The 24,553-nt window shown below is 62.3% G+C and overlaps 2 protein-coding genes across 4 annotated transcripts in view; one reads left to right on the plus strand and one right to left on the minus strand.

The window, feature by feature from the left end:
- The window catches only part of SLC5A10 (solute carrier family 5 member 10), a 58,790-nt gene that overhangs the window by 1,521 nt on the left and 32,716 nt on the right, over window positions 1–24,553 (plus strand). Inside the window, exons 2-9 of one of the 2 annotated variants that reach the window (XM_045983734.1) lie at window positions 3,825–3,896; window positions 4,108–4,212; window positions 4,586–4,645; window positions 5,073–5,177; window positions 10,771–10,876; window positions 11,082–11,162; window positions 12,612–12,817; window positions 16,540–16,675. In XM_045983734.1, coding sequence (XP_045839690.1) covers window positions 3,825–3,896; window positions 4,108–4,212; window positions 4,586–4,645; window positions 5,073–5,177; window positions 10,771–10,876; window positions 11,082–11,162; window positions 12,612–12,817; window positions 16,540–16,675 — 871 coding nt within the window. The remainder of the gene's footprint in view (window positions 1–3,824; window positions 3,897–4,107; window positions 4,213–4,585; window positions 4,646–5,072; window positions 5,178–10,770; window positions 10,877–11,081; window positions 11,163–12,611; window positions 12,818–16,539; window positions 16,676–24,553) is intronic. The other variant, XM_045983735.1, reaches the window with a different exon arrangement.
- Window positions 12,842–24,553, minus strand: part of FAM83G (family with sequence similarity 83 member G) — a 28,692-nt gene continuing 16,980 nt past the window's right edge. For both annotated transcript variants that reach the window (XM_045983733.1, XM_045983732.1), the window contains exons 4-6: window positions 19,243–19,367; window positions 17,270–18,515; window positions 12,842–13,381 (exon numbers count right to left, since the gene is read on the minus strand). In XM_045983733.1, the coding sequence (XP_045839689.1) occupies window positions 12,974–13,381; window positions 17,270–18,515; window positions 19,243–19,367 (1,779 nt within the window). In that variant the 3' untranslated portion in view covers window positions 12,842–12,973. The remainder of the gene's footprint in view (window positions 13,382–17,269; window positions 18,516–19,242; window positions 19,368–24,553) is intronic.

Consider the following 24,553-nt stretch of genomic DNA (forward strand, 5'->3'; position numbering starts at 1 on the left):
CGGAAGAGGGAAGAGGAGTGCGGTGGGGAATTTAGCTGAAAGGTACAGCTAAGGGACTGTTTGGGGCCCCTGAGGCCCTTTGCCATCTGGTGACTGGGGCCCATCGCGCCTCGCTGCCTGGGACTCACCTCTCCCAGCTTCGCCTTCCCTTGCAGGCTGGTGCCGCGGGCAGTGGGGCTGTAGGAGTTCAGGCCTGGCCCTCAAGCAGGCCATGCGGGCCCAGCCGGGTGCTGCTGGCCGGACAGCCGTGAGCGTTGGCAGCAAAGATCAGAGCCAGACAAGGAGTGCGTGTGCTGGAGCTGGATCGCACAGCGATCCGGTGCAGGTGCTCATCACCCAAATGCAGGCAGGACAAGCGGGGTCGGAAGGTGCACCTGCAGAGGTGCTCTGACGGTGGGGTTCGGAGAGCCCGGGGAGGGCCTTTAAAGAAATGTTCCTGGACAAAGGACCTTGCGCTGAGCCTTTCCACTTACTAGGGTATCTGTTAACCAGTGACAGAAAACCTAGATCAGAAGAGCTTGAACAATGAAGGAAATGTAAGGATATCCATCCTGGAAAGACCAACAATAGTAAGGCTTCAGGCACGGTTGGATCCAGGGGTTCACAGTATCAACAACGCTATGGTGCATTTCATGTTGACTTTCTCAGCTTCCACCTATGCGTGGCATTGTCCTGAGCCCAGCGTCCCACGTGGAGGAGAGATGCCCAGGCTCTCTGCTTAGCCTGGGTTCAAAGCCTGACTCCGTCACTTACTAGCCACTTTTAGCTGTGGAAGCCTTGGTTTCCTCGCTGGTAATATGGGTTTGATCATAGTTCCTACTTCATGGGACTAAGCACTTCATACAGGTTAAGCACTGGGCACCAACTCTACGGCCGTGGGGCCCTCAGTGAATATTAACTAGGAACACATGGCTGCCAGGTCCCCAGAGCCCCAGCTCCCTCCTCCACCTCCTGGGAGGCCAGGAGCAATCCCAGCTTAAGTCCACAGCGGCCCTGAATCAGGTGTGACAGCTAAAGAATGTGACAGGGTCCGTGGCTTAGGTGAGTCAGGACTCCTGGAGTGGGAGACTGGGTTGGGACCACTCCAGCCAATTGCTTAGAAAAATGAGACCCCTTAAGAAAAGAGAAGGACAAGAAGGAGGCAACTTACAATGCCCACCGTATCCTTGAAAGATGAGAAGACATGTTAGGAAAAATCACGGGGTAAGAACGGAGTGGCTCTGGAAGTTGCACAGTGCACAGCCCACACAGCTGGACGTGGCCATCCTGGCCAAAGCCATGAGAGCCTTCAGACAGTACTGCGTTCCATGGGGCCGGGTCACAGCTCACAGAAAGTAGTGGGAGCTCAGGCAGGAGAGGCAAGCAGGACCCATATCAAAAGCTTTGGGTGACAGATCCAGACAGTTAGACAAATCATCTTGAATATGACCGTGTGTATGTTTGTGTGTGCGTATGAGGTTAAAGTCAGGCAGAAGGAGGCCTGTGTATTTTTTTTTTTTTAAAGATTTTATTTATTTATTTGACAGAGAGAGAGATCACAAGTAGGCAGAGACGCAGGCAGAGAGAGAGGAGGAAGCAGGCTTCCTGAGGAGCAGAGAGCCCGATGCGGGGCTCGATCCCAGGACCCTGAGATCATGACCTGAGCCGAAGGCAGCGGCTTAATCCACTGAGCCACCCAGGCGCCCCGAGGCCTGTGTATTGATTGAGATCATGCGGTCCAGCCTTCCATTAGGATATGTATGTTGTGAAAAAGGAATGCAAAATAACAGATCTCCTTCTTTACAGGGTCCTTCTTTTCACACTTCTCCTTTTCTCGAGTTCACATCTTTTCATTTTCTCCTGTCCAGACAGCACTAAATGAGGCCTTGAAAAAAATCCTTAAAACCACTGACCCTCATCAGATACTTACTAGGTACCAGGCACCATCGTCAGAGGGTTACGCGTAGTAACTCATTAAACCCCACGGAAGCCTGTGAGGGGAGAACTTTTATTAGGGCCCACATTGTGGGTGAGGAAACCGAGGCGCATCGGTGAAGTAACTTGCCCAAGGTCACACGGCCAGGAAGCAGAGACGCCAGGATTCGCTCCCAAGCATTCTGATTGCAGCTTTTTTTAAAAAAAGATTTTATTTATTTATCTGACAGAAAGACACAGCGAGAGAGGGAACACAAGCAGGGGGAGTGGGAGAGGGAGAAGCAGGCTTCCTGCTGGGCAGGGAGCCTGATGCGGGGCTCGATCCCAGGACCCCGGGATCATGACCTGAGCCGAAGGCAGACACTTAACTGACTGAGCCACCCAGCTGTCCTGATTTCAGATTTTTTAAATTATATTACAGAACACAAAATTCCATGCTCCCCCCAAAACAAAAGGTATGTGGGAATCCTTGACTGATAATTCCTAGAAATGTATCAGAGATGAAAATACTAGAAGTAAGAGGGTGCTTGGGTGGCTCAGTTTGTTAAGCACCTGGCTCGTGATTTTGGCTCGGGTCGTGATCTCAGGATCGTGGGATCGAACCCCGAGTCGGGCTCTCTGCTCAGCAGGGAGCCTGCTTGGGATTCTCTCTCTCCCTCTGCCTCTGCCCCTCTCCCCACACCGTCCTCCAAATAAAAAAATAAAATCTTGGGGCACCTGGGTGGCTCAGGGGGGTAAGCCTCTGCCTTCGGCTCGGGTCATGATCTCAGGGTCCTGGGATCGAGCCCTGCATCGGGCTCTCTGCTCAGCGGGGAGCCTGCTTCCTCCTCTCTCTCTGCCTGCCTCTCTGCCTACTTGTGATCTCTCTCTCTGTCAAATAAATAAATAAAATCTTTTAAAAAATCTTTAAAATATTAGAAGAAATCAAGGGCCAAAGGGTTCTCAGAATCCTCGGCTCAAAGTCCTCACCAAGACGCAAAGATCTCCGCTTAGGGGCGCCCAGCTGGCTCAGTCAGTAGAACATGCAACTCTCGATCTCAGGGCCGTGAGTTCAAGCCCCACGTTGAATATGGAGGCGACTTAGATCACGTTAAAATACAGAATTCGGTGCCGTTTTGTACAAGCAGTGCTGTGTAGCCATCACCTTATGTGGCTGAAGACTTTTTCTTCACCCCGGAAGAAACCCCAAACCTATTAGTTTTCATTCCTCAGCCCCTGGAAACCCCTTCTGTGCCCTCTGCCTTTAAGGATTCGCCTGTTCTGGACATTTCCTACTCGTGGAATCCTACCGTGTGTGGCCTTTTGTGTCTGACTCCTTTCTCTTAGCAGAAAGTTCCTGAGGGCCGTCCATGTCCTAGCAGGTGTCAGAACCGCATCCCACCCTGTGGCTGGGGAATATTTTTTTCTAAAGATTTCATTTATTTATTTGACAGACAGAGATCACAAGTAGGCAGAGAGGCAGGTAGGGAGAGCGAGAGAGAGGGGAAGGGAAGCAGGCTCCCCGCTGAGCAGAGAGCCCCATGCGGGGCTCGATCCCAGGACCCTGGGATCACGACCTGAGCTGAAGGCAGAGGCTTAACCCACTGAGCCACCCAGGCGCCCCGCTGGGGAATATTTCATCGTGTGGCTAGACCCCATTTTGTCCATTCGTCTGGTGATGGGCATCTGGGCTTTCCCCCCCTTTGGGCTGTCGGCTGCTCTGAACATCCAGGGGCAAGTTTTGCGTGAACCCCCGTTTCCAATTCTCTTGGATGTCGGAGTGCAATGCCGGGTCACCGCGTTAAGGAGGTGAATGTTGGACGTGAACGTGGAAGTCTTTGGGGGCCCACAGGCTGTTTTCTGCCATGGGGGCCCCATTTTACATTCCCTCCGGTGCATGCCAGGTTCCAATGTCCGCTCTGTTCTTACAGTCCTCATGCCGGGCCAGCAGGAACACGGTGAGAGGCTACTTCCTGGCCGGCCGGGACATGACCTGGTGGCCGGTGAGTGCACTCCGACGCCCCCAGCCCCTCCTTCCGGGGTGTGGGGGATGAGGGATGCCCCAGGCAGGCAGTGAGGGGACAGGCTGAGGCTGGCAGGGAGCCCCCCAGCTGGGAGTGTCGGGATGCGGTGCTGGGAATTGTGCAAAGCGTGGGGGCTTTGGAGGCTGGAGGGAGGGCCCGAAGCTGACTCCTTTTCCTCTCTGTCCTCCAGATTGGAGCCTCTCTCTTCGCCAGCAGCGAGGGCTCGGGCCTCTTTATCGGACTGGCGGGCTCGGGGGCGGCTGGGGGCCTGGCTGTGGCGGGCTTCGAGTGGAATGTGAGCTGCCGACAGGCAGGGGTGGGGGGTGGGGAGAGGGATTGGCACCCTAAAATGCGGTGGATCGGCCTCCACTGGAGTCTGCCCTCGGGCCAGGGGCAGCTCCCAGCAACTCCGGGCGGCCAGTGTCTAGACGGGTGGTGTTCCAGGGAAAGGTTGGTCTTCAGAATGCTAACTGGATAGGCCTGCAGGAGGGGAGCTGTTAGCCTTGGCCTGGGGCCATCAGTGTACAGGCACACAGACAGGGAACGAGGCCATATCAGGCTCTCCTGGCAAGCCAGGCCTCCAGACCGCTGGTCCAGGCTACGTCTCTAGAGCGGGACTGGGGGGAGAGTTGCACCTGCTGTCCTCACCCTGCCTCTGTCCCCCTCAGGCCACGTATGTGCTGCTGGCTCTGGCGTGGGTGTTCGTGCCCATCTACATCTCCTCGGAGGTGAGTCCGCTCGCCGCTCTCAGGACTGGGCTGTTCGTCCGACCGAGGTGCCTACCAACTCATGCAGACAGGTGCCCGAGGACCTCAGCCTGGGGGGCTTTGTCTGCCCGTTTCTGCTCCCCAGCTTGCTGTATCCGGGCAAGGAAGCTCTGTCTACTTGAGTGCACGGGCAACACCGTCCCCGACTGCCCACTCCCGCAGCCCCAGCTGGGCGGTCACTGTCCCTCTCCGTCTGTCACGGCCGCCCTCCCCACCTGCTGAGCCCATAGTTCATTCAGAGCATCGCCACAGCCCTCCAAGCTTGTCCCTCTGTCCCTAGTCCCAGTCCCAGGTGCTGGGGCGGTAATGAGTGGGCCTGGCCTAGGCCTCGAGCAGCTCTGGGTGGGCCCTCGGAGGAGTGCTTAGCTCCTGCCCCGTGCCTCCGCAGATCGTCACCATGCCGGAATACATTCAGAAGCGCTACGGGGGCCAGCGGATTCGCATGTACCTGTCGGTCCTGTCCCTGATGCTGTCCGTCTTCACCAAGATATCGGTGAGCTGCGCCCCCCGCTCCCGGCGTCCAGCCAGCACAGCCTGGAATCATCCCTGCTCCGGGGGCCCCTCAAACACCCCGACATCCTCTCATCCGTCTCTTGTTCGACAGCTGGGGAAACTGGGGCCCAGAGAGGGACAAGGACTTGCCCACAGAGTAAGCCTGGAATAGCTGGACTCGGGCGTCCAGGGTGTCGGCTGGGGAGCTGGCGCCGTGGGGGGCAAAGCAGGCCTCCGGACTCCTGCTTTGCCCGGGGCAGAGATAGGAGCGGGGGTCGCTGCTGGGGGCGGGTCGGCAAGAGGATGAGCCAGGACTGGCCACTAGGGGGTGCGGAGAGCCCGTGAAGCTGCGGGGACCTCGGGGCTGCTCCGCTCCCCAGGCGGTGGAGCTGCCCTCGTGGGCACTCCCGGCCGCGTTCCCCTGGGGGCCTGGACTTGGTCCCCCTGGAGGGTAAGAGCAGAACGCACCCCTCGAATGTCCGTCAAGGCTCCCTTACTAGGGCTCCCCTTCTCTCAGCCCCTGATTTCACAGAAAGGGAAACTGAGGCCCGGGGCGGGGAACTAACTTGTCCCAAGCGTCCTGGTGACTTCATGGTAATGCCATGTCTTCTGGCTCTCACTCCTGAGTCCAGGGACACCCTGCCCTGACCGCCGAGGCCATCCAGCCTCCTTCAGCCCCAGTTTCTGGAAGGACTGGGGAAGTGGGGACCAGGGCCCGAGTCCTACATCGGCCTGCTTCTGGCTGGGGGCACCCAGACAGGACCACGAGCCTCCGTTTGCTTGTTCGTAGAGAGGGCTGGCTGTGCCTGCCTCTCGCGGCGTCTGTGAGGGCGAGCCTGGCAGATGGGGGAACGGGAAGCGGTCAAGGAGGCCCCCAGCTCCTGCTCCGTCCCAGCCGCCCCCCTGGACGCCAGAGCCGCAGAAAGCAGGCAGACCTGGCCTGGGCCCTCCAGGCTCTGGGTACGGCGGGAGGCAGATGAATGCACAGGGAATCACGCACACACCCAAGCGGGGGCCGTTACGTTGGGCTCTAATGGGGAAAGGGACACTGAGGGGGGAGGGGAACAGAGGCCAAGGAGAGAGATGGGTGTGCGGTGGAGGGTGTGCCCGGGAGACAGTCCGGGTCCGGAGGCCTGCATTCTGGGTGTCTCTAAGTCAGACGCTTCCGGGACCAGAGAGGAGACAGGGTGAAGACCTGGGGAGCGGTGGGGACTGGGCAAGCCAGAGACGGGCACGTTCCCGGGTTCACGCAGAGCAGGCCTGGTGCCGCGTTTGGGTGGGATATCGGGCGGCTAGCTTCCCAGCCCCGGCCTCGAGGGCTGCAGTGGGAGATTGCCAGGGGCCGAAGGACCCAAGGGACCCCGAGGGCTCGAAGCAGGGACCGACACAGTCAGCTTTGCGCCACTGGCTCTGATGCCTACCAGTGGGTGGACTGGAGCGGGAGGAGCGAGGAGGGGGAGTGCCTAGTGGGGCCCCGTGGGGCCAACCTGTGCGCACCGTCCCCCATCCAGCTTCATGCTTTACAGATCGGCAGTGAGGTCGCATGTCGCTCAGGGCAAGCTTCAAGGGGGTGGCCCAGGCGGGACTCCAGAAGGGCTGAGTGTTAGGAGGGGACAGCCTAACAGAGATCTCACCCTGCAAGCCCAGTTTACAGATGAGACGATCGAGACCTAGAGAGTGACCTTGACTTGCTCAAGGTCGTGGTGAATCAGGCGGAGAGCAGGGTTAGAACCCAGGCCTCTGCCTCCCAGCCCGGGGCCCTAACCTCTGCTCTACAGTGCTGAAGCCGGCCGGGACTGGACGCGTGAAGGGGGTCAAGTGACCCTCCTATAAAACAGAAAGCAGCCCACCAACGTCAAGGCCAGGGCCCTAGCACCAAGGCCAGGTGGCCAGATGAAGCCGAGAAGGGAAGCAGGAGGAACGCTAACTGCTTTGGCTTGGTTGGGCAGGACGGGCCACCCTGGCTGATGACTTTGGGCTGAAACTGTTTGATGTGCATGTGCCCAGGTGCCTCCCGGAGGCCCTGACTGTGCCAGGCCGAGCCCTGGGAACGCCCCCGCTGTCTGCATGTTCAGCACCTGCCCCGGCTACAGTCTGTCTGGACAGAGACCACAGGGCTCACTGGCTCCCATCCCTCAGACCACCACCCTGACTCTCAGATGGGGTCGGGGGCCACAGAACCCCGTCACTGTGTGGCTCTGGGCTCGTCATTCAACCTCTGGCCAATAGAGAAACACGGCACAATACCCTGGGCCAGCTAGAGTGAAAGCCAACAGTGGCCTCCAAGATCCCCCAAGATGTGGGCCCTGCTGCTTCACCCACCTGTCCTGTCCCTCTCCTCCTGTCACCCTACATCATTCCAACCACCCTGGCCTCCTTGCACATCCATGATCCTGCCCCAGGGTCTTTGCACTTGCTGTGTTCTCTGCCTGGAACCTTCTTCCCCGGATATCTACACCGCTCGCATTTTCATCTGTCGACTCTTTTCATTTCACCTTCTCCGTGAGTCCTGCCTGCCCCTACCTGCTTTCCCTCTTTTTCATACTCGGACTGTCTTCCGGTATGCTGAATAATTTACTTAGAATGTCTGTTGTCTGTCTCCCCCGTTTCTTTTCTCTGCTCATTCCTGATTCTCCGGCGCTTCGAGGTGCCTGCCATACCTCATGGGACCGAAGGAAGGGAATGCCAGGGGCCAGCTAATTCTTTCCGTGAAGGTCCAGAAAGTGAGTCCTGTGGGCTTTGCAGGACACATACCTGTCCCTCAACTTTGCCGCTGGAAACACAGTACTGAGACTCGTGACTGGATTTGGTCTGGGGACTCTGCTGTGGCCCCTGCCCGTGCGCATATGTAAATGCAGCCATTTGAGCCCCTACTGTGTGCCAGGCCCTGCGCGAGCCCTGGGCGATGAACACATCCCTTACCATGGGGGCCTTAATGTTCTGTGGGAAGCTAGCAGCCGGATATCCCACCCAAACGCGGCTCAGGCCAGTATACTCGTAACAGTGAAGTGTGGTAAAAGACGAAAAGGCGGGCCCGAATTCTAGAGCGATGAGAGCAGGAGCAGAGGTCAGGCTCCCTTTGGAGAGAGTGGTCCGCGCTGAAAATGCCAGGTCTGCAGTGGCAGAAGGAAGGGGTGAGGCTGGAGGGCAGGGAGCTGCTGAGCCCGGGGAGGGGTGAGTGAGGAAGGGGACTGGACGGGGCCGCCTGTCGGGTGGCACAGGGCCTCTGGGGCTGGCTGGCTGGATTTCTGGTACCATGTGCTGTGGAAATGCAGAGAACCTGATTTGCCTCTGGGCAAGCCGAGTGCAGGAGGGGGCAGAGGGTGGTGGGGACAGCGGTCGGTCGTGGGAGTATTTTGGAGAGAGCACTGGCCAGTGGGTCGGGTGCAGGGAATGTGGCAAAGGTGGGAACTTTCTGGAGCCCTGAAGGGACAATGATAGCCTCGAGGGAGATGGGCAAGGTTTGGGGGCAGGGCAGGCTCCCTTGGAGGTCCTGCAGCCCTTCCCCTAACCTCCCTGAGGGCGCGGCTCTGCGGAGGGATGGGGGAAGCTGGGCCTGCAGCCGTGCCCTGCCTCCTGCTTCCCCATTTTCCAGACAAGGGCCACTGAGGCTCCAGAGGCTACTCTGGACCTGCTCAAAGCCACGTGGCCAGGACCCAGACAAACAGGGACACAGACCCAGTCCATGCGGCTCTGGGTTTAGGGCTCTTAGCTTGTACCCGGGTGTGGCTCTCTTGGGCCCACAGAAGACGGAGCTCGGGCTGCAGGAGAGGTCAGACTGGGCTGGGTGCCATGGAAAGTTCCTCGCTGGGACTCCCCGGGAGCCTACAGACGATCTGATAGGCGCTGCAGCGGCAAATCTTGACTTCTCGCTCTGCGGGGTCCCGGAGGGAGGACAGCAGCCCAAGTCCCAGGTCCACACCTCTGCCTGTTGCTGTTCCTGACACCGGTCCAAGTCCTCGTTCCTCCTTCGGGCCTACTGCCATGGAAGCAAGTCCCTGAGGAGAGGTTAGGGGAGCAGTACTCGGGAAGACGGTTCTGGAACATGGGCGCGCAGATGGGGCGGCCCAGGGCACAGGGATTTGGCCGGCCAAGGCCCGGGGGCAGCAAAGTGAGCGGTATGACGGCCAGGCCGGGGTGACCAGAGTCACCTGTGCTGAGAGAGATGGATGCTTGGGGCCTGAAGGCCAGCCACGCAGATCGGGGCTCTGCTCTGAGGACAGCCTGGGTCCAGAGAGGGGTCCACAGTGCTGGTTCGAGGAGGGGCTGCTGCTTTCTAGGGATTTCCTGTCCTTCTCCTGACAACTCCGATCTCGGATACCTGTCAGGGCCTGGCCTCAGGAAGTCCCTCCCTTCCCCAGGCCTCAGTTTCTCCTCTGGTCTGATGGGGCAGGGGGCTTGAGGAGTCCTTCCTGCTCTGATGTTCACAACCCTGGGCTTCTCTGCTTGGGCTGGAGGTAGACACGCTCTGCCCAACACGCACGCACACGCGCACGCACTTTCACACCAACGCCAGCAGCCAGAATGGGGTCCACTGTTCTCCTGAAAGCACCGTGTCAGAGTCCGCACTGGCTGCTCTCTCCGAGAAAGTAGAATTGCAGGGAACCCAGGCTTTGGAGTAGACCCAGCTTCTGCGGACTCTGTGTCCTTAGGGCTCAGGGCCTGGGGGAATAAGGGTCCACAAGCCGACGGGGCAGTGCTGGTGGGCCAGGCACTGCCGTAGTTCAAAGGGGCCTGTGCCCCCTGGGCCTCGTGCTGAGTGGTCCCCCACGCGCGGGCTCTGCTGACCCACTGCCTCGCCCAGCCTTAGTCAGGAGCCCATTGGCCCCAAAGACTATTTCAGGTCATGTGCTCTCTACTGATTAGGCCCAGAATGGCAGCTCGGGAAATTCAGCAGGGTGGAGCCCCTTGTCTGGCCCCTAGGTCCCACAGGACAGAGTCCTGTCCCACAGGACAGGCGGGGCTGGGGTGGAATGAGGGTTGTAAGGCTCACCCCAGGAAGAGGACTCTGGCCCCCCATGCCGCCTGGGGTCCGGGACGACAGCAGCTGGGTCCAGTCCAGCCCCTGGGGACCAGTCTTGGCCTGACACATGGCCCTGGCTTCCGGTCCAACCCCACCGGAGGGCAGTAAGCAGGACCGCCTGCCTGTTCCCCAGCCTGCCCCCCAGAACCCATCTGGTCTTTTTCCAGGGCCCCCTGGCTAATGGGGAGCAGAGATTAGGGGCCACACACAGATGGATACTGGCCTGGAGACCCATTTCCCGAAGCCCATTCGTCTTCTTGCACCTCCCTCAGGAAGCCCTCCTGGACTCCTCCTCCGCATCCCACGGCAGGGGGGCCAGACTCAACAAAAACACTGCTCCTCGGTGGACAGGGGCCACTTAGGACTTTATTAACGTCAGCAACATTCCCTGCACACCGCTGGTCCGCACCCAGGGCCTCCTCCCCGTTCATGACAGCGTCCGCGAGGGTGCGGGGGCGGGGGTGTCTCTCCCACCTTGTTCACGGGGCACCGGGGCCACACGTGGCGCAAGCAGTGCCCTGGCTCCCGCGGTCCCCTCCAGCGTCCGCACAGTTCCTTTCCTGCTCCCCAGATTGACCTGTACGCGGGGGCGCTCTTTGTGCACCTCTGTCTGGGCTGGAACTTCTACCTCTCCACCATCCTCATGCTCGCCATCACGGCCCTGTACACCATCGCAGGTACGGCACCCCGGCCGCAGGGAGGGCCTGGACACAGGGGACCCGACCACCAGCCAGCCGGGGCACGAGCAGGAGGCAGGGCCCCCCTCCCCGCCAGGAGCAGGGTCTGCCGGCCCTGCAGCTCTCCCACCTGCGAGGGGCGGGGGGACACGTATCGTGGAGCAGCCGTCCCTCCTCCCTCGAGCTCCCCGGTTTCTACCCGCAGGAGGTCTGGCTGCTGTGATCTACACGGACGCCCTGCAAACACTCATCATGGTGGTGGGGGCTATCATCCTGACCGTCAAAGGTGAGAGCCCGCGGGCTGCGGCAGCTGAGGTGCTCCGGGGTCCGGGGCTGCCGTGCCGGGCCCCAGGTGCCAGCGCTGCGGGGGAGGGGGGCTCACGAGCTCAAGCCCCCGGGGCAGTCGGCACCCTTCCCCCACGGCCTCCCCTGGGTGACCCGGGCTGCCCGCCCCCCTCCCACCTCCGCCGCCTAGCTGACAGTGTCACCCACCCCGGGCGGGCTTGGGGCTCGATGGTGAGCGGGGGGCCGAGGGCAGCCGTGCACACCACCAGGAAAACCAAAGCTGCCTGGGCCTCTGCTCCAAATGTTCATAATCACGTGCGGATTCCCGAGAAGCGCGGCTACCGCCGCTGGCCAGGGCAGGGGAGGAGGGAAGAGGGTGTAGGCAGGTCGGGGATCCCGTCTGAGAACGTGGACGAAGCTGCAGGTCTGCCCTGTTAGGGAGCGACTCCCTGTACCTCTGCAATCCAAGCCAGAAGGACTGCCCACGGGGGCAAACAGAGGTCTTTCGAGCCTCGTCCAGACTCGGACTGGAGGACCCCGTGGCCCGCCAATTTCCGACCTTAGGAGAGCGCTTGTCTGCTCCGAGGACCCGCCCGTGCCCGGGCTCCAAGCAGCAAGGAGCCGGGGCCCAAGGTCCAGGCAGCAGGCTTGCAGCTTGGGAAAGGCAGGGGGAGAGGGGCGCGGAGCAGGAGGATGATCAGTCTCTTGTGTTCAGACTTCTGCGTGTCTGCCTCCTTCCAGACCAGGGGCCCACGTCCCTGGAGCCCCTGCGGGAGAGGGAGCCTGGCGGCCAGGCCCAGGCTGGAAGTGGGGGGGAGTGACTGCGGACACAGCAGAAGCCACGGACGGGCCGGGGTGTGGCCACACGGGGCCCTTGACCCTGAGGTAGACGGGAACAGTGGGGGAGTGAAAGTGGTCTGGTCTCCAGGAAATGACTTCTGGCCCGAGCCCCAGCTGGCTGGCCACAGGGCCCTGCACTCCCCCGTCCCCTCTGGGACTCGTTCTGTTCTCAGTGCTACATGAGTGCCGGGCCTCCTCAGCTCTGCCAAATCACATCCTTCAGAAGCCCCAGGGCAGGACTTTAACACTTCAGACTCCTTGGGAAGGTCCTCGAATGCCAAGAAAAAATACTTTCGCTCCCTTGAGTCCACAGTCTGAAGCTTGGCAGAGAACCCCTCGCCCGAGGCCAACGGGCATCCAGGGGCCAAGAGGACACTGGGGTGTCCACGTGCAAAATGCTTATTTAATAATCTTACATTAAATACAAATAAAACAGTCATTTGAATTCCCCTGTTCTGTTTTTTTGTTTTTTAAACCCTCTACCCTCCATACCTTTCCAGACACTGGGAAAGGTGAATGGGAAAGTCAAGTTTGATGCCTTGGGAAGTGGGGGCCCCGAGTCAGGGCCACCGGCCACCAAGCCGTCCCTGTCCTGCCCTGACTCCTCTAGCTTTTGACCAGATCGGCGGGTATGAGCAGCTGGAGGTCGCCTACGCCCAGGCCATCCCGTCCCGGACCATCGCCAACACCACCTGCCACCTGCCGCGGGCGGATGCCATGCACATGTTCCGAGACCCCTACACGGGGGACCTCCCATGGACGGGGATGACCTTTGGTCTGACCATCATGGCCACGTGGTACTGGTGCACAGATCAGGTGAGTCAATCCAGCCCACCCTCCTGCCTTCCGGGCCGGGCTCTGGAGGGTCGGGGCGGCCCAGTGGCCTGGTCCTGGCAAAGCCCCACGGATACCTGCTTGGTGGGCTGGGGCAGAGGCCACGGACCGCATGGCTCCAGGCCCAGGGACCGGGTGCTAGGGGTCCTTGCGGTCCCGGGGGGCCTGAGCCCTCCGTTTGGAATCAGAGGAGCCCCACTGGCCACTGCCCGTCCTGGCCTTCAGGTGCTTGGACTGGGACAGTTTGGAGTACGAGATTCCAAAAGGGCTTGGGTGCTCCTCAGGGACCCTGCCATCGGCCTGGGAGCTGGCATTTCGGGTCGGCCTCGGGGTCCCGGGATCGGCCAGGGTGCGGGGCATGGGGCCCCCCTTGATCTGCCAGGAGTATGGGCTTGTCGTGGCCGGGCCCGCTTTCCTGGTAGAGCTCTGGGCGCCATCAGCAGCAGGACGGTACCGCAGGGGTCCCGAGGTCCTCATCGGCCGCAGGAAACCATCATTCTCTCTGGTCCCTGAGGCAGGGACCCTGTAGTGGGGGATGGGCTGGCCCTAGGAGAGAAAGCAGAGACAGTGAGGAGACCCCTAGGGCTGGGGGCACGACGCAGAAGGCACACCTGGGTTTGCCTCATGGCCTTGCCACTCACCTGCTGTGGCCCGAGACAAGTCTGTTTCACTACTTTGTGCCTGTTTCCCCGTATCCTATGGGAATATTCCCACCTTTTGCGGTTACAGTAAGGCAAGTTCCTGCCGTGCCCGCCCCAGCTTCCTCCATCCACAAAGGGGGCTGGATGGGTTTGTTGGAGGGAGCCCCTCGATCCAGGCTGGGAAAGTTCTGGTGAGGACAGGGGGGCTGGGTCTTCCGGAGTCTGACCTGCTCTTCCTGGGCTGTGAACACACCAGGGGCCCACGGGCAGTTCCAGGCAGCCCCTGGTGGCGAAAAGTCTTGTGGAGCAAGAGACAACCATCTCGCCTCTAGACCTGGAGTCCCAAGGGCCCCGCCAAGGGACTGAGGCCAACTGGCCACTCTGGATGAGTGAGGGGAGGCTTCCCTGCACGGGAGGCCTGGCCAACCCCATCCCCGGGCCGCAACCCCGAGGCCCAGATGGCAGACCTGGGATCTGGACCCGCAGTAGAGTGACCTCCCCTGTGCCCATGGCTCCCGCCCAGCACGGGGAGTGTTCAAGCGGGCTCAGCCCTGGCTCTCCCTCTCCGACGGAGAGGTCGCTAAAGGAGGGTCTCTGGGCTGTGTCAGTGGGAAGTAATCCAGGACAGGAAGCTTCAGGAACCTTGGGAGGCTGGGCCTCAGTTTCCCCAGCTGTAACATAGTCCCGTCTCCCATGGGGGCCACCGGCGCACACACTGACCCGACAGCAGGTGTCCGCCCAGCATCTCGGCAGAGCGGAGGGCCCGCCTGTGCCCCTCCCCCCAGGACACCTGTCATCTCCCCACTCGGCACGGGCCTGGCAGGACACTGCCATTTCTGGGCAGGACATCAGTCAGGAGATTTTGCCTTCCCCTGCCTGGCCTCAAGGTCAGCGCTGGATGAGACTTACTGCCTGGATAACAAGGTCCCACCAGGAGGCTGAGGCAGTTCGCTGCTGACCCCAAGGCGGTCCCGAGTACCACGGACACTGGGGCCTCACGGCCTGGCCTTACTTCCCTGTCATCCTCCCACTCGGGCTGGGTCTGCTCGGGGAACGGCCAGGCCTTGGCCCAGAACCCTGACAAAGTAGGTTCGGACTACTTTGTAGTAGCCCCGGACCCCTGTGCCCCGGACCCCCCGTGCCCCGGACCCCTGTGCCCCGGACCCCCTGTGCCCCGGACCCCTGTGCCCCGGACCCCTGTGCCCCGGTCCTACTCTGCCATGACCCTCAGCAGCAAGCAGGGGCTTTGCAGGGCGCCAGCCCACCACTGGGCCAGGACAGCCGTCCGAGACGCCCAGATTGGTCGGCACTAGGCGGTGGTTCTGTCCGCTGGGACCCCAGGGCTTTTCACAGGCTTTAGGCTTTTTGCTACCTCCTCGTTCGTCCGCAGTGCGTAGCGGATGCTCTCAAACTCAGCAACACGCAAACCTAGGCCCCCGAGGCAAAAGGCCCCATGGGCAGCGAGCTCAGCCGCTCCCCTCCCTGACCTCGGTGGCCCTGTCTGAGCACCCTTTGTCAACAACCAGGCCGGCTTAAGACCTTCCCAGAGAGCGGTGCCAGGGTCCCAATGCTCCTGGGCCAGCCCCATGCTGTGGCTGACCTTGAAGTTGCCCCCCAAGGAAGTCTGAACTCAGGAAACCCGTGAGCAGCCAGGCACAGGCGCGTCCTGGCAGCAGCCCTGTGGGTCAGCGGGTGTCCCATCCTGCAGAGGAAGTCCCAGGGGCTCAGGGAGCTTCAGTGGCCGAGTGGGGGGAGGGAGAGCCGGCTTCGGGCCAAGCCTGTGCTGAGACGTACTGGGGAGGCAGCAGCCCGCTGACCCGCAGGAAAGGTCCTGGCCTTGCTGCTCAATGCTCGCTCTGCCGGGGCGGTGAGCCTCAGCTTTTCCAGGTGCAGAATGGGGTTACGGCAGCTGCCTTCCCTGCCTCCCAGGGCTGGCCACCGTGAGCACAGAACGAAATGATGGGATTTGATGCGCAGGGGTTTTAGGGAAATGCCTTCTCCCACGAGGAGTGCAGCCATACGACATCAGAGGGGAAGGGTCTATGGAGAGCTGCGTCTAACCCCCTCCTTGTCCAGACAGGGAAACTGAGGCCCAAAGTGAGACAAGAACTTGACCCAAGTCTGTTGGAGACGCAGGATTGAAGTCAGCCTGACACACTCGGGGTCACCACTCTAGCGCCCCATAATGACTGTCCTACCAAGAGCCGTGTCTTGGAGGGAAATGCGGGCAGCTCTGCATTCAGCCAGCACGTTTGGAAAATAAGTTCAAAATCACAGACCCTTACTTCTGACCTGCGGGTGGTGACTTCAGCTGCAAAACACACACTTACAAGCTGCAGACTGTCCAACCCTGTGAACGTACTAAAAACCACTGAATTGTACCGTTTATGTGGCTGAACTATACGTGAAATCTAGCTCTGTGAAGTGGTTTAAAGTTACACTTAAAAAAAAAATACAAAAGAAAATCATGTCAGAGCTAGGAGGGATCTCAGCTGCCAGGGGTTCCGATGACCTGTCCCTCCTCCCATTCTGCAGATCTGGAAACTGAGGCCCAGTTAGGCTGTGTCTAGGGCTCCCTGAGGCACCGCACTGAGGCGGCGTCTAGCATCCCTCCACTGCCTGACCGCAGGCTTCCTCGAAGCCCAGGTTCGAAGCTCCAGCTCCTGGGCGAGTGGTGTCAAATTATCATGGTCAGCGTCTGCTCCTGGCACGTGCAAGACTACGGCCGCTCTCCTGAGGGCATGGGAGATGGGGGTGTGGGGAGGCATCCCCCAGATACCGTCCCACCCAGGGTGTCCTCAGGCCCTGACAGCTGCCAGTGTGGCCGGCCAGGTGGGATTCACCCCTTCCCTAACAAGTGAGGAGACCAAGCGTGAGTCCCCGGGACAGACTTGCTTCCGGTGGGAATGCCATCGGGGATCAGGCTCAGCTGTCTCAGGAAGCTCTGGGGCTAGAGGGACAGCATCCTATCTCCTGCCGCTCCCTCAGGCACAGCAAGAGGAAAGCCCCACCCGCCAGGCTCCCCCGAGGGGAGCTGGACTCACCCCCTCCTCGTGCCCCCAGGTCATCGTGCAGCGGTCGCTGTCCGCCCGGGACCTGAACCATGCCAAGGCCGGCTCCATCCTGGCCAGCTACCTGAAGATGCTGCCCATGGGCCTGATCATCATGCCGGGCATGATCAGCCGCGCGCTGTTCCCAGGTAGGACAGGCACGGGGGGCTGGGCCGGGGCTGCGCGGGGCCCGGGCTTCTGGGTCCTGGACCTGCGGCAGTCACCACGAGGGGGGGCAATGGACGAATGTGAGCTGTTTCCTGGCCTAGGGGAGAGTGGAGGGGAGCAGTCCCTGGGGCCATCACTAAAGGGACCGACATGGAGGTGGCCTGACATGAGCTTTAGACAGGAACCGCTTACTGCTGTGTGACCTTGGGGGTGTGAAGGACGTCTCTGTGCTGTCACCAAGTAAGGGAGTGGACCACCCCCACGGCTGGGCAGAGTCAACTCCCCATAATTCGTGTCTGAAATCTCGGGGTAGTTTAAGCGCGTTTCCTTCCGGCTTCCAATAGCTGGCTTTGGTTGTCTGGATGGGGCACGGGGAATGCGGGTCCCCGATGTCGGTAAGACCGGCCACATGTGTAGCCCTGGGTTGTTGCTACCTACCCCCCACCCCATTCCTCAGTTTCCCCACTGTAGCAGGCAAAGCCATCTGATCTGGGGATCTGGTACCCCGGCAGACGACCACTGCGGCTGCTCAGACCTGGGGGAGGGATCCCTCCTGGGCAGGAACCCCGACTCACCTGTGTCTCCTTGTTCGTGGAATGCGGGGCCTGTGTCCTCCTCGGAGTACCCGCCTCTTCTCTCTCCTGACCGGGGGCCCACGGCAAGCCACCCAGGGCTCCACCAAAGGTCCCGTGGGTCACATGGGGGGCACTCAGCTGCCGGCGGGGGGGCTGGGCCGGCCCGTTGGCTACCTGCTCTGAGTGGCGCCTCTGGAGAGGGGCCGAGCGCCCCCTCACCTCAAAATACTCGTCTGACACAGAAGAGGAGGCCACCGAGGGCCGCCGGGGGCCAGGGCCGTGGCCAGAGCTGCCCGAGAGGCTGTCCTGGTCACTGAGGGTCACGTAGTCGTCGTCATCTTCTTCGTCCTCCCCATCTAGCCCATTGGGGATCACCGCTCCCGGGCCGTCAGGGTCATCCTGGGTCACAGACAGCTGCCGCTGCAGTGGGGCGTGGCCAGGGCCCGGGGTCCTGGGTGGTGTGCCATCTGTTCTATTCTGGGGAGTCTCCTCTTCGGGGGTCCCCAGGGCCCAGCCAACACCGCCGCAGTCCTGGGCAATCACCTCTGCCACAGGGACCGTCCGGGGCTTGGGCACGGGGGGCTGTGGCTCGGGGTCCCCCTGGGGAAGGCCGTTTTCCGCTGGGCCCCCGTCCTGGGGGGCACTGGGCCCGGGGGCCGGGCTGCAGTCCTGGCTTTGCCTCCACAACTGGGTGCCGGCTTGGGAGGTGTCTCGGATCTTGATGCGGTTCATCTGGCTGGGCTGGGGGTTCCAGATGTTGGGGTCGATGATGTTGATGTAGCCCAGGATGTCGCTGCCGGGCTCGGGGTCCGGCTCCACCCACGTGGGCAGGTACTCAAACATGTTGGCCCGCTCCAGGTTGAGCAGGCCGGGGTGGACGGGCGGGGGTGCCTCCGGGATGTCTCCGGGCCGCTCTGCCAGGGTGGCGCCCCGCAGCCCGGGGGGCTTCTTGACCTCCTGCTTCTCCGAGGACGTCTTGGCGATCTCGTCGGCGCTCTTGGCCTTGACCAGCGCGTACTTGGGGTTGACGAGCTTCTTGGCTACAGTGCCCGAGGGCACCAGCGGCACCACGGAGGGCAGCATGATGGGCTCCGGCTCCGGCTCCTTCTCCATGGTGATGCCCTTGAGGCTGACACCGTGGGACATGAGGTACAGCTCCTGGAACTGCCGGTCAAACATCTCCACCACCTGGCCCGACAGCACGGAGATCACGTTCCGGTCCGTCCTTGCGGCCGACCACGTGAAGCTGCAGTACAGGGAGACAAGGCGGCCGGGTCAGGCACTGGGGGGCCGGCCTCCTCCCTCCGGCCGCGGGTCCCCAGTCTAGGGAGTCCTCCCCAGCCCCTGCCGTGGGCGTCTGAGCAAGCCCTCGTGCACCCAGAGGCCGGCGCGCCTCAGATTGTCCGCGGGGACTGGATGGAACCGAGAAGTGAGCACAAGCCTCAGGGTCAGACCTGAGTCTGGGACAGGCCACTTGCACCGGGCTGCTTCTACCTGTGTAAGATAGCACAGTGGGGCGCTCCCTGGGGTATCAGAGCGCCCCCTGAGACTGCTCGCGGGATGCACAGTACAGCGCTGGCGTGGTCCCGCACACAGGGCAGGTGCTATCCTCGGGGGCTTGGCTGCATGGACGGGGACCCACCCCCCGCTGTCCCCTGCACCGCAGGGTCTGCAGAGCTGCGCCACGGTCATCCTCGTCCTGGCCCATCCTAAGGCGGCTCTCCAAGGGACCTCCCCGTGTGCTTGGCCCACGCCCACCTCCGGGCGGGTGACAGGTCTGGCTGGCACAACAGTCTTGAGGACGGGAGTCCTCCCCTGCCTGCTTCCGGAGACAGGTGGGTGGCGTGCGGGCGCGCCCCAGCCCCGCTCACACCTCAGCAGTTTTGGGACCCACGAACCGGAATAACCAGGGTGTCATAAGGCAGGATTAAGGGCAGAAACCAGCTGGGAGCCCCAGAAAGCTGGAGAGTCACCTGTAGGAGCCACAGATGGCCCGGTCTCCATCCACGAACATGAACTTCTGGGCCAGGGCACCCTTGAACTTGGTGGCTGACCGTGTGAAGAACTCCGTTCCCCCGCTGCTCCGCACCCTGAGATTCTGTGTTGGGGACAGGAGGCAGAATTACATGACCATGCGCTGACCACGCTGGTGGGGGTGGGGGCGGGCGACCACCTCTGCCCGGCGCTCAGGACGGTGGCGGGGGCAGACTTTGTGCAGGGGGGTGGGTGGTGTATGTGAGGACCACAGGGTCGGGGGTCCAAGGCAGGAAGTGGTGGGAAGACAGAAAGGAGGGTGGGGCTCGTGAAAGGGGGCGTGGCGCAGGATGGTCTGGGCGTGGTCTGAAGGGTGTCCACAGCGCAGCCGTGGGCAGGATGAGACCTGCGGGGCCAGGCCAGCACGGGACACGCAGCTGCAGGGGTGGGAGGCTGTTGCAGGATCTTGGGCAGGCAGGGCGTGCAGACGCAGTTTAGAAAAGTGCCATGGGGGCTGTGCAGCTGGGGCGGGGAGGATTGCCTTCAGGGGTCGGCGTATTGCTGTCGGGCAAACCTGTGGCCTTCCCTGGGTGAGTGACCGGCCAGGTCCCTCTCCCCGTCTTCCCCACTCGGCTGTCTCGGTGTCCCTGCTGAGCCCCGCTCACTGAGGACGGGGCTCGCAGCAGACTCTCCTACCTCCTCGTGGGCCAGCGCACGGCCTGCCCCCAGCAGCCCTTCAGTAAATGGCCGAACCCTGCTCCTGACCCGAGCCACAGGGCAAGCTGGAAAGCCCCTGGGAGCTAAGATGCTAAGATCCAGAGGGAGGACCCAGAGGGAGGACAGGGGGTTTCCTCGGTGTCACGAGCAGACACTATGCCTCTGTCTGAGCCGGGTCGCTCCTGCCTTTCTCTGGACTCTGGTGGAGGAAGGGGCCCTTCCTCCCTCCCCGGTGTACCGTCTGTGGGGCACCGTGAGGCTCCGACTGCTGGCTGCCCTTCCCCCAGCAGGAGGTTCTTCCTCTGAGAGAGGGACCGGTGCTTTAGCGGGGGGGGGGGGGGGGGGCAAGGGAGGCGCCAGGAAGCGCAGGGAGCCTCGGCTGAGACCCAGGAGTGGAGGGGACCCCAAAGTAAAGCCTCAGGGTAGGAAAGACCCTTGGGCTCACCGGCGCGAGTGTGGCCCCGGCAGGGTGTTGGAAACCCAGGCTCCTGGGCAGGGCGGGGCGGGGGGTGCTGGAGAGGTGCCCCTGGAGGACGGGTCAGGCTGGGAGTTTCAGGTTCAACGTACACCCCACAGAATCCGACCCCTGCCCGGGGCAAGAACTCCTTGGCAGCATTCTGACACGTCTGCCTGCCGGTCCCCCCACGGGAGTCACTCCCTCCAGAGGGTTCTGTGCCGACTTCACTCACTCCCGACCCTGCCCAGGCCCCCCGCTGCAGACCAAGGGGACGGTGACGAGGCTCCCACGCCGGAGGTCGCGGTGGAGGCAGAGGGGTCGAACCCCAGCTCGGGGCGGGGGGTGCTGCGGCGGGGGGTGCCGGGGCTCCCAGGAGGCTGACATCTGGAAGTCGGGGTGAGGGGATCAGGCGGAAGACCGTGCAGCATTCCGAACGTGGGAACGCAAAGACCGGCCAACGGGGCAGCATCTACGACCTGCGAGCCCTCTGCGGGAGGAGGGTGGCCGATGAAAGACCTACCCCGCTGGGGGGAGGGGGGGCTCTGCCCTGGGGGCAGTAGGGAGCCACGAAGGATTCAGAGCAGAGAGTGACAGGGTTGGAACTGCCCCTCTGGAACAATCCCGGCATCCGGAGGGAAGGTGCACGAAGTGAGTGGGGCCGGGGGCAGGGGAGAGGGGAAGGAGAGGGCTTCTGTTGGGCAGGGGGTACATGGCCTGTCAAGGCAGGGGTGACGGGGAGAAAGGAATGGGTCTGTGCGAGCCGGAATCTGCCCTCCCCTCGGCCCCCAGCCCAAGGGTGCTCCTGCGTCTGCTCCTTCTGTGACGGGTCCCAGACCCCTCTCTGCTGGGCAGTCCCAGGGCAGTCCCAGGGCAGTCCCCAGACGGCACCCACATGGCGTGGACGCCCACCGTTGTTGTTGGGCCCAGCCCCGTAGGCGGAAAAGCCTCTCCTCCCAGGGCCGGCTCCCTGCCCCCCCAAGGCTGCGTGTCTGCACACAGCCAGCTCAGCAGGAAGCTGGCCATAACCCAGGACAATTAGAGCTCGTGACTTTGTACCCAACACAGAGCATGCTTGGGGACCAGAAGCTGGAACAAAGATCCTGGAGGCGGTGTGAGCCTTCCCCTGCCACCTGTGCCCGACCACAGCCCAGCTCTGTGGCTTCCGTGGGCTCCCGGCCCAGAGCGCTGCCTGCTGGGGCCACAGGCCGCTCCTTGGCCTGGAAGAACAGCCACAAGCCTCAGTCCTCCCTCACCAGTGCCTGCCCCCGCCCACCCCAAAGCCTGAACCCATGGAGGGCTCAGAAGGTCACCACCTACACCTCAGCGTGACTCAACTCCAAGTGAGAGGCGGCCTTGGCTCCGCCGGACGTGCTGTGTGACTCTAAGCACGGTCCTGGCCCTCTCTGGGCCTCGCTTTCCCTGTCCGCACGCTGCACAGACGGCCTCAGGCTCTAAGGCCCATCCGACCCTGCGGCCAACAGCAGCGGGTGGGGGATTGCGGCAGCCCCCCCTTCCCATCATGGCAGCTCCCCTGTTTGTTCCTGGGACGGGGGGGCCCGCCCCATGGGGCCTGGCCCGGATGAGGTAACGTCTCAGGGCTCGGGTGCACCAGGCAGAGGATCCCACAAAGCCGCATTGTCTCTGAGCCCCGGGGCACCCCAGCGGACCACGTTGCAGGCGGGGTGCAGGACACCCAGACGGGCTCTGCTGGGGCGCCTGCGCAAGGCCTTGGACACTCAAGATTCTCAGCTTCCTCGGACACGGAAGGGGGCAGCGATCGGTCCCTCAGACAACCTCAGGGGAGGACTGGGCAGCGCTCCGTCCCCCCCAGAGCAGCTGTGGCCCCAGGCACGTGTGGGGCACGGTGGAGTGGGCAGTAGGCCGGGGCGGACCTGCAGGTGCCCTGCCCACACCCCCCACCGGGCCTCCTATGCTCACAAAGATGCAACCTGACCCCGTACCAAGCTGCTCGGGGCCCCACGTGGGCTGGTGACAGGCCAAGGGGACAAGCCCAGTCCCCCGCCGGAACAAGTGGGTCACTCGGGCTTGCCAAGCTCCAGTCCCAGCTGGGCCTCCCTAGGCCTCAGTTTGCTCACCTGTGAAGGGGGCTCCCCAGCCTTCTGCTTCGGGGCTACTATGAAAGCCTGAGGAAACGCAGGGGTGGTGGAGGAGGGCCAGCAAGGTGCCTGGCGCTCGACGGACGCTCCACAAACGTGAGACTGTGACAGCACGTGCAGGGTGGCAGGGACGTGACCCCTTCTGCTCGTGGGGGGCAAGAGAGGACCAACACGGAGGACCAGAACATACCTAGAATGTCGTGGGTCAGCCCGGGGAGGCCAGGACCGGCAGCCAGTTTGTGATGGTGGGATGGGGGGGGCTCAGCGAGGGGTGTGACCGGCCCATAGTCTCCGGTTGGTGGGGTCCAGCCCCCAGCTGTCCCATGGTGGCCTCTGCAGGGGCCTGCTGGCATTGCCCAAGGAGGAGTCGGGAGGTCCAGAGACGCACCCTGACCAGGCCTGGCTGGTGACAGTGAGATTCGCCTGCCTTGCCAACTGCAGGGGACAGAGAGCCCCTGTCCCCATGCACCGGGCAGCCAGCCAGCCTCTGCTCTCCTCTAAAGGGTCTGTTTCACTCTGTCAGGGGGGTCCAATAGCCACACTCATCCTGGCCTCTCGGGGCCATCACGAAGCTGGGATGAGGGGATGGGGCAGCGCTGAGCCAGCCCAGCTCCAGGACCTTGACTCAGAGAGGTTCCTGGCCCCTCCCCAGGCTGGGTCGATCAGCCCTGGCACTGCTGACATTCTGGGCCAGGTGATGTCCAGTTGCAGGGGCTGTGCACTGCACATGGCACATTTAAAGGCGGCCCTGGCTTCTACCCATCAGATGCCAATAGTCCCCTCCCAGTCACAACCTACAAAAGCCCCCGAACATGGACAAATGGGCCAAGCCAGGCAAACCCCGCGTGGCTGGGAAGCACTGCCCAACCCCCCGAGCCCATTAGAGAGAGAGGCCAGGATCAGAGACGGCAGGACAGCAGTCGGGGAAAACCCCGGGCGCCAGAATGGGGCCGAGGCTGGCCTGGCTGGGGTGAACCTGAGCCACAGACTGAATCCCTGCGTCCTCACCAGGGTGGCTGAGTTTCCTCGTTCATCACAGAGGTCCGGCCCGAACCCAGGTGGCTGCTGGTTTTTCCAGTCTGGCGGCACAAAGCCGACTACCTTTTCCGATCCGCCAGGCATCTCGCTGCTCTGGTCCTGTCTCAGCTGTGAGGCTTGAGGCCCAGCCCAGCCTGCCTAGCTCCCCCTGCCTCTGGGGCATCCGTCAGCCCTCAGTCTCACCCCAAATGTGACTGGGTCACCTGTTGGGGCACTGCACCCCGTGGGGACCACTGGGCTGGGTCCTCTTTCCCGGCCCTGTTCTCTGTAATACGAGGTGCTCATTCCCACACTCCCTGCCTAAAGGGGTCGGGGGCCAGCCGAGCCAGCAGGCCGGAGGGCTTGGGCATGGCGGGGACCCTCCCACCCGCTAGAGAGCACGAGTGGGCTTAACCCAAACAAAGTCGCGGTGGTTTGCAGAACATGCTGTGGGAGCTCAGAGCTCAGGAGGCACGAGGCTGGGGTGGGGTGGCCCCCAGCCAGAACACAGCTGGGAGGGGGAGGGAAGCCCCGTGGCTCTTAGACCAGAGCGGGGGTCTCACGAGAAGAGCTCCAGGACAGGGCAGGGAGAATTCATGACTGAGCGCACTGCCCCCGCATGGCTTCCTTTACTCTTCAGAGAAGCCCAGCCAAATAAATGGGGGAGAGTCCCATTTTCCAGACAGGGAAGCTGAGGTCGAAAAAGATTCCGTATCTTCGTCCGGGGTCACCGCGCAGGTGGCAGAGCCAGGGCTCAGTCCTGGCTCCCGGCCCTTCCCAGTCCGGTGCCCAACACCCCCATGGTCACAAGGATAACCCCAACAGGCACAACTGACCCCGGGCCCATAGGAGCTGAGGGCAGGTCACTGCAGAGCTGGGCAGGGGTGGCCGGCGGCCGAGGGCGGGCCCAGGGATTCCTGGCAAAGGAAGTGCTCCTGAGACAGGTCCGGACCCAGCTGGCCCGCGGGCAGGGCGGTAGGCCGAGCAGGCAGGCCCTGGACA

This window comes from Meles meles, chromosome 18 (assembly GCF_922984935.1).
Source record: "Meles meles chromosome 18, mMelMel3.1 paternal haplotype, whole genome shotgun sequence".
NCBI classification, from domain to species: domain Eukaryota; kingdom Metazoa; phylum Chordata; class Mammalia; order Carnivora; family Mustelidae; genus Meles; species Meles meles.